Source organism: Nerophis lumbriciformis, linkage group LG03 (genome assembly GCF_033978685.3).
Source record: "Nerophis lumbriciformis linkage group LG03, RoL_Nlum_v2.1, whole genome shotgun sequence".
NCBI lineage: Eukaryota > Metazoa > Chordata > Actinopteri > Syngnathiformes > Syngnathidae > Nerophis > Nerophis lumbriciformis.
In genome coordinates, this window is record NC_084550.2 from 62,812,501 (window position 1) to 62,822,500 (window position 10,000).

At 35.5% G+C, this 10,000-nt stretch overlaps 1 protein-coding gene across 1 annotated transcript in view; it reads right to left on the reverse strand.

Annotated features, from left to right (window-relative positions):
• Positions 1-10,000, reverse strand: part of il17rd (interleukin 17 receptor D) — a 108,212-nt gene that overhangs the window by 38,201 nt on the left and 60,011 nt on the right. The window contains exon 3 of the mRNA XM_061940875.2: positions 1,983-2,105. Within this exon, the coding sequence (XP_061796859.2) occupies positions 1,983-2,105 (123 nt within the window). The remainder of the gene's footprint in view (positions 1-1,982; positions 2,106-10,000) is intronic.

A 10,000-nucleotide genomic window follows, 5' to 3' on the forward strand; every position in this document is an offset into this window, starting at 1 on the left:
TTGAATGCATCAGTCTGTGTGCAATGAATAAATATAATGTACAAGTTACACCTTTTGAATGCAATTACTAAAATAAATCAAGTTTTTCAAAATATTCTAATTTACTGGCTTTTACCTGTATATATATATTTATAAATACATATATACACATACATATATATATAAACAAACATATATACATATTCAAGGACCCCTGGAATATATGATTAATATTTGTAATATTGTGGTCTGAGGCTTGGAGAAAACAATCCTTCAAGTCATCAAAGACTCCTGAGCATCGTATAAAAAATACCATTGAGCCTACAAAAATGACCTTCTTGCTACTTTGCCTGACATTTACTGTCATCAGGAGGAGTCTGAGCTGGAGGACTGAAAGACGGCTGTTGTAGTTCACCTGCTACTTGGACATGAAAATATTCCTCCAAGATTTGGGTTTCTTTGTGGGAAAACAACAGGCTGTATTGTCAGCCATAGGTTCATGTTACACACACACACACACACACACACACACACACACACACACACACACACACACACACACACACACACACACACACACACACACACACACACACACACACACACACACACACATTCCTTGGCGGTCACATGGAAGTACTGAGTGGTGGGCACACATTATGACTTCCATTCTTGTGGTAATATAAATGGTGTTGATCATTTCAACTAACGACCTAGGCAGTGAATTATATTTATATAGTGAAGTGAATTATATTTATATAGCGCTTTTCTCTAGTGCAGGGGTCCCCAAACTTTTTGACTGGGGGGCCGCATTGGGTTAGAAAAATTTGGCCGGGGGCCAGGCTGTGTATGTGTATGTATATATTTATATATATATATATATATATATATATATATATATATATACATATATATACATATATATATATATATATATATATATATATATATATATATATATATATATATATATATACATATATATACATATATATATATATATATATATATATATATATATATATATATATATATATATATACATATACATATATATACACATACACATATATACATTGTCTTTATAATCCGTTTTGTCATTTGACATCAATTAACATTGATGTTCACCAACATTTAACATTGTCACGTTATCGATGGGAAAATGCATTTTTAGACAATATTATTTGCCTGAGCGGCTAGGAGACACCAAGAGTAACAAGCAGTAGAAAATGGATTAGAAAGTAAAGATTAAAAAAAATAAAAAAATAAAAAATAATTTCAAAATAATTTCAAAATAATTTCAAAACGTTTTTTTAACTTGGGACTTCCTGTGGGCCGGATTTTGAATGCTGGGGGGCCGTATCCGGCCCGCGGGCCGTAGTTTGGGGACCCCTGGTCTAGTGACTCAAAGAGCTTTCACATAGTGAAACCCAATATCTAAGTTACATTTAAAAGGGAACATTATCACCAGACCTATGTAAGCGTCAATATATACCTTGATGTTGCAGAAAAAAGACCATATATTAATTTTCTTTTAAAAACCCACAAAAAAAACAAAAGAAAACAATGGCAGTTTAAAGAAAAAAATCAGACTAAAGTTCTCGACTATCCAAAAGACTCACACTCAAAGTAAACATTTCAATAAATATTATTTTTTACTTTCAACATTAACATATCTACATCAACTAGAGATCTATGTGTCAATTATACATACGTTTTATTATTATTTTTTGAGCAATGACAGTTTTAAAGTACAAAACTGCCTGCATTGCAGCTTTGTGTTATTAGAATCAATATTGCAGCATTTTCTTCTTGCTCTTCATTTCTAATTTTTTATGGGTTTTTTTTTGGTAATAGTGTTTTCAAAATGGGCCGCGGGCCACACTTTGCACACCCCTGACAGAAGGCAACAATATCAGTGAGCATAAAGTGACCATGAACCAGTTTAAAAGTACCCTGAGAGGCCTTTTTTTTTAAAGAAACACACCGAATCAGACACGTACCTAATGGACTGGCCGACCAGTGGACCACCACACCGGCTTGGTCCTCACAGGCCAAATGGGTGAAGGAGACGTTGGCGACCTCGTGGATGACATGTTTCCCTTGCGGGTAGTTTAACGAGCAGTCTGATTGGAGAAAAAAAAAAAAGAGCATAAAAGTCTTTGTCTCCTCACAGGCTTCCTATGTGGAAGACTCAAATAAGGTAACAATACCACTTTTCATATGATTCATAAACATTTAAACATAATCAAACTAGTCCATTTGGCATATCATTCCGCAAAAACAGGCGTCCAAACAAAGAATCCCACAAACTACTTTTTTTATACCGAGAAAGATAAAGGTGAGAAACGCTTGAATTCACTAAAAACTACCCTCTTCTCTGTCTGTTCATCACCGTCTTCGCCAACAAGTACGGTAATGTTAAATATTCATTTATCCATTTAATTTGTCATTTATTTATTTTCTCATTCTTTTTTTTTTTTGTATTTGACATTTTATTCCTGCAAGTAAAGCTATAATTAAGTTCTATAAAAACGTGTTTTGTGTTAATATTTTAGGCGCAGGCTTGTCAAACTCCTTTTCATTGTTATGGCTGCCCTCAGAGTGAATATATATGAATACTAATGTATAATGGCCTATGCATTTGATTAGTACATTTGTTTACGTACGTACAAATTGATGGATAACTTGCTTTGAATTCAAAAGTCAGCAGCTATTTAGTTATTTTTATTTGTACAAAATATGTTTGAAGTACCGTATTTTTATTTTTATATAATTTTTAATGCCAGTTCTATGATTAACTACATTCTTCCGTAAAATACCTAAAAGAAAACGGGTTTTGTTTAATAACATTCTACCCAAACATTTAATAAAGTCTGCAGTTCTAAAAGTGTCCACTGGATGTCGCAGCAGCAATTCTTTGTATCGCCTGACTTCAAAGGGGGCGGGGCTACAGTATTTTTCAGAGTATACGTCGCTCCGGAGTATAAGTCGCACCGGCCGAAAATGCATAATAAAGAAGGGAAAAAAACATAAGTCGCACTGGAGTATAAGTCGCATTTTTGGGGGAAATTTATTAGATAAAAGCCAACACCAAGAATAGACATTTGAAAGGCAATTTAATATAAATAAAGAATAGTGAACAACAGGCTGAATAAGTGTACGTTATATGAGGCATAAATAACCAACTGGTATGTTAACGTAACATATTATGGTAAGAGTCATTCAAATAACTATAACATATAGAACATGCTATACGTTTACCAAACAATCTGTCACTCCTAATCGCTAAATCCCATGAAATGTTGTGCGTCTAGTCCAGGGGTCGGCAACCCGCGGCTCTAGAGCCGCATGCGGCTCTTTAGCGCCGCCCTAGTGGCTCTCTGGAGCTTTTTAAAAAATGTATGAAAATTGGAAAAAGATAAGGGGGAAAAAATATATTTTTTGCTTTAATATGGTTTCTGTAGGAGGACAAACATGACACAAACCTCCCTAATTGTTATAAAGCACACTGTTTATATTAAACGTGCTTCACTGATTCGACTATTTGGCGAGCGCCGTTTTGTCCTACAAATTTTGGCGGTCCTTGAACACACCGTAGTTTGTTTACATGTATAACTTTCTCCGACTTTCTAGGACGTGTTTTATGCCACTTCTTTTGTCCACCAATTTTGTAATGTTGTGCGTGAATGCACAAAGGTGAGTTTTGTTGATGTTATTGACTTGTGTGGAGTGCTAATCAGACATATTTGGTCACTGCATGACTGCAAGCTAATCGATGCTAACATGCTATTTAGGCTAGCTATATGTACATATTGCATCATTATGCCTCATTTGTAGCTATATTTGAGCTCATTTAGTTTCCTTTAAGTCCTCTTAATTCAATTTATATCTCATGACACACTATCTGTATGTAATATGGCTTTTAATTTTTTGCGGCTCCAGACAGATTTGTTTTTGTATTTTTGGTCCAATATGACTCTTTCAACATTTTGGGTTGCCGACCCCTGGTCTAGTCTCTTACGTGAATGAGCTACATAGTATTATTTGATATTTTACGCTAATGTGTTAATCATTTCACACATAAGTCGCTCCTGAGTATAAGTCGCACCCCCGGCCAAACTATAAAAAAAATGCGACTTATAGTCCGAAAAATACGGTATGTGTTTAAAGGGGAACATTATCACCAGACCTATGTAAGCGTCAATATATACCTTGATGTTGCAGAAAAAAGACTATATATTTTTTTTAACAGATTTCCGAACTCTAAATGGGTGAATTTTGGCGAATTAAACGCCTTTCTAATATTCGCTCTCGGAGCGATGACGTCACAACGTGGCGTCACATCGGGAAGCAATCCGCCATTTTCTCAAACACCGAGTCAAATCAGCTCTGTTATTTTCCGTTTTTTCGACTGTTTTCCGTACCTTGGAGACATCATGCCTCGTCGGTGTGTTGTCGGAGGGTGTAACAACACGAACAGGGACGGATTCAAGTTGCACCAGTGGTCCAAAGATGCCAAAGTGGCAAGAAATTGGACGTTTGTTCCGCACACTTTACCGACGAAAGCTATGCTACGACAGAGATGGCAAGAATGTGTGGATATCCTGCGACACTCAAAGCAGATGCATTTCCAACGATAAAGTCAAAGAAATCTGCCGCCAGACCCCCATTGAATCTGCCGGAGTGTGTGAGCAATTCAGGGACAAAGGACCTCGGTAGCACGGCAAGCAATGGCGGCAGTTTGTTCCCGCAGACGAGCGAGCTAAACCCCCTGGATGTCTTGGCTCACACCGTCCCTTATGCCACCGAAGATGATCAAGAGAAGAATATCGACCCTAGATTCCCTGGCCTGCTGACATCAACTCCAAAACTGGACAGATCAGCTTTCAGGAAAAGAGCGCGGATGAGGGTATGTCTACAGAATATATTAATTGATGAAAATTGGGCTGTCTGCACTCTCAAAGTGCATGTTGTTGCCAAATGTATTTCATATGCTGTAAACCTAGTTCATAGTTGTTAGTTTCCTTTAATGCCAAACAAACACATACCAATCGTTGGTTAGAAGGCGATCGCCGAATTCGTCCTCGCTTTCTCCCGTGTCGCTGGCTGTCGTGTCGTTTTTGCTTGCATACGGTTCAAACCGATATGGCTCAATAGCTTCAGTTTCTTCTTCAATTCCGTTTTCGCTACCTGCCTCCACACTACAACCATCCGTTTCAATACATTCGTAATTTGTTGAATCGCTTAAGCCGCTGAAATCCGAGTCTGAATCCGAGCTAATGTCGCTATAGCTTGCTGTTCTTTCCACCATGTTTGTTTGTGTTGGCTTCACTATGTGACGTCACAGGAAAATGGACGGGTGTATATAACGATGGTTAAAATCAGGCACTGAAGCTTTTTTTTAGGGATATTGCGTGATGGGTAAAATTTTGAAAAAAACTTCGAAAAATATAATAAGCCACTGGGAACTGATTTTTAATGGTTTTAACCATTCTGAAATTGTGATAATGTTCCACTTTAAAATAAAGTGAAAAATGTAGTGTTTTTTCAAACAGTAAATCTTTGTAGAAAATGTTCGGCTACATTATAAAGTTAAATAGTGCCGTCGTTTTAGAAATACAGCTGTGACCCAACAGGCACAAGACATTGATACAACGTGGATTATACATATATGTCCTTTAAAATCATTGTATTCCGTTTATATTTACATCTAACACAATTTCCCAACTCATATGGAAACGGTGTTTGTATTTTTGGTGGAAGATTTTGCAAATTTGGTAAGTAAATAACCCAAAAATGTATAGTTTGTTGTTTTCTTACTGTACCAAAAATGAACCGAACCGTGACCTCTAAACCGAGGTACGTATCGAACCGACATTTTTGTGTACCGTTACACCCCTATATGGTCCACATCGCTATTGTGAAAGTATGGAGAGCATGTTTTTCAAGACAAAGAATGACGGAAGAGGGAGTGAGCGCTAACACGATTCACTGGCCCTTTTTGGCTCTGACTGTTGATGGAAGAAGAGGAGGAGGAGGAGGAGGAAGAGGAGGGCGGGAGAAAATGGGATTGTGTCCAGGAATTTTAGGAAGGATGGAGGAGCTTTCAGGAGAGCAGCGGATGCGACACGAGTCACTGCTCTGCTTCCTAAAGCCTACAGAAGCACAGAGGGGGGGTCATGTTCAGGACTCAAGGAGAAGGTCACAGCTGGTTGCTCATTCATCCTCCTCTTCCTTGTAATGCTCCTCTATGCAAGAGGAGGAGGAGGAGACTTCACCATGGAGAACAAGCGAAGGCTTAACTTCCTCTCTATTGTTTTTTTTGAAACACTATTTTGTATGAAAAAAAGCTTCACTTCCAAGATGTGGCCACTAGGGGGTGGGGGTGAGGGGTGGGGGCGTATTGGCATCTGGTGACCGCTATCACGATTCCAAAGCTAACTTCTAATTACACTTTATCGATACTATGGATAAATATTAATTATTTATTACCAGTTTCATCTGTGACCATGCAGTCGGGGGGGGGCAAAGGTCACTGTGCCTTTGTTTCGCCCTTCCATGACATCACTGCAAACATTCCCCGTTCAACCAGCTGGAGGCTTTAAGGGAAAGGAGGCAGTGAGGTGTGACACACACACACACACACACACACACACACACACACACACACACATGCACACGCACGCGCACGCGCACACGTTACCTTCTTGAAAAATGCCTACCTCTTTAGGACCACCTTTTCTAGATATATAAAGATGTGTATTTACAACATTAATAATATATACATACTATGCAAATATTAAAAAAAAGCTTGTTGTGAAAAATTAGTTGGAATTTCACAAGAAAAAGGTCACAATTTCACAAGTAAAACTTAGAATTTTGGCATTTTTATAATAAAGTCATCATTTTTCTCAACGCAAGTCAAAATGTTACAAGAAATACTGAACATTTGTGCAACATTGTGATAAAAGTTGGAATTTCACAAGAAAAGCTTAAAATGTTGGCAATTTTATGAAAGGAGTCGTCGTTTTACTCGACAAAAGTCACAATTTTATACGAAAACTTTTCAATTTTGGCAATATTATAATAATCTGAATTTTACTTGGCAAAATGATGACAAAAGTCATAATTTTATTTTAAAAATGTCACTATTTTACATAAAAAATTGGCAATGTTGTGATAAAAGTCAGAATTCTATACAACAAATGTCACCATTTTGCATTAGAAAGTAATAATTTTACATAAAAAAAGTAATAATTCTACGAGAAAATATTGCAATATTACAGAAACAGAAAGAATACGAGAAATTGTTCCCAATTTTATAAGAAAAAAGTCGACACATTGTGAGAAAAAGACTGATTTTAGTTAATTTATTTTGTTTTGAATTTTTTGTTTGTAAATGGTTTCTAATCTTCCTTATTACAGTCTCTATATAGATATTTAAAAAAAATTTAATTTTGGCCAAAGGGGGGCGAATTTCAATATCTTACACACACTTGTTATTACATATGTTGACCAGAGGGGGAGCACTTCAAATTTTTACACACACTTGTTATTTCATATGTTGACCAGAGGGGGAACACTTTTAGAACCTACACAGTTTTGTTTTTTCCTGGGACCACCCTAATTTTGATAGTTTTCTTCAACAGGGGTGCAAATGAGACATTGTCTATTAGATGCAATGTTATTGGGACCATGATTTATGTCATCACTTCTTCACAACTCCTCATATGGAAGATACTTTTCCTTCTTCATGTCTCAAGGACAGAAACACACACACACACACACACACACACACACACACACACACACACACACACACACACACACACACACACACACACACACACACGCACGCACGCACGCACGCACGCACGCACACACGCACGCACGCACACACTTTTCTGTATGTTACCTTCTTGAGACCTCTGAAAAATGCCTACCTCTTTAGGACCACCCTTTCTAGATATATAAAGATGTGTATTTACAACATTAATAATATATACATACTATGCAAATATAAAAAAGCTTGCTGTGAAAAATTAGTTGGAATTTCACAAGAAAAAGGTCACAATTTCACAAGTAAAACTTAGAATTTTGGCATTTTTATAATAAAGTCATAATTTTTCTCAACGCAAGTCAAAATGTTACAAGAAATACTGAACATTTGTGATAAAAGTTGGAATTTCACAAGAAAAGCTTAAAATGTTGGCAATTTTATGAAAGGAGTCGTCATTTTACTCGACAAAAGTCACAATTTTATACGAAAACTTTTAAATTTTGGCAATATTATAATACTAATAATCTGAATTTTACTTGGCAAAATGATGACAAAAGTCCTAATTTTATTTTTAAAATGTCACTATTTTACATGAACAACCAAAAAAATTGGCAATGTTGTGATAAAAGTCAGAATTTTATATGACAAATGTCACCATTTTGCATTAAAAAGTAATAATTTTACATAAAAAAAGTAATAATTCAACGAGAAAATATTGCAATATTACAGAAACAGAAAGAATACAAGAAAGTGTTCCCAATTGACACATTGTGAGAAAAAGACTGATTTTAGTTAATTTATTTTTTTTTGAATTTTTTGTTTGTAAATGGTTTTTAATCTTCCTTATTTCAGTCTCTATATAGATATTTAAAAAAAAAAAAGTTTGGCCAAAGGGGGGCAAATTTCAATATCTTACACACACTTGTTATTACATATGTTGACCAGAGGGGGAGCACTTCAAATTTTTACACACACTTGTTATTTCATATGTTGACCAGAGGGGGAGCACTTTTAGAACCTACACAGTTTTGTTTTTTCCTGAGACCACCCTAATTTTGATAGGTTTCTTCAACAGGGGTGCAAATGAGACATTGTCTATTAGATGCAATGTTATTGGGACCATGATTTATGTCATCACTTCTTCACAACTCCTCATATGGAAGATACTTTTCCTTCTTCGTGTCTCAAGAAGGACAGAAACACACACACACACACACACACACACACATACACACTTTCCTGTATGTATTACCTTCTTGAGACCTCTGAAAAATGCCTACCTCTTTAGGACCACCCTTTCTAGATATATAAAGATGTGTATTTACAACATTAATAATATATACATACTATGCAAATATTAAAAAAAAGCTTGTTGTGAAAAATTAGTTGGAATTTCACAAGAAAAAGGTCACAATTTCACAAGTAAAACTTAGAATTTTGGCATTTTTATAATAAAGTCATCATTTTACTCAACGCAAGTCAAAATGTTACAAGAAATACTGAACATTTGTGCAACATTGTGATAAAAGTTGGAATTTCCCAAGAAAAGCTTAAAATGTGGGCAATTTTATGAAAGGAGTCGTCATTTTACTCGACAAAAGTCACAATTTTATACGAAAACTTTTAAATTTTGGCAATATTATAATAATCTGAATTTTACTTGGCAAAATGATGACAAGTCATAATTTTATTTTAAAAATGTCACTATTTTACATAAAAAATTGGCAATGTTGTGATAAAAGTCAGAATTTTATATGACAAATGTCACCATTTTGCATTAAAAAGTAATAATTTTACATAAAAAAAAGTAATAATTCTACGAGAAAATATTGCAATATTACAGAAACAGAGAGAATACGAGAAATTGTTCCCAATTTTATAAGAAAAAAGTCGACACATTGTGAGAAAAAGACTGATTTTAGTTAATTTATTTTGTTTTGAATTTTTTGTTTGTAAATGGTTTCTAATCTTCCTTATTACAGTCTCTATATAGATATTTAAAAAAATAATAATTTTGGCCAAAGGGGGGCGAATTTCAATATCTTACACACACTTGTTATTACATATGTTGACCAGAGGGGGAGCACTTCAAATTTTTACACACACTTATTTCATATGTTGACCAGAGGGGGAGCACTTTTAGAACCTACACAGTTTTGTTTTTTCCTGGGACCACCCTAATTTTGATAGGTTTCTTCAACAGGGGTGGAAATGTCTATTAGATGCAATGTTATTGGG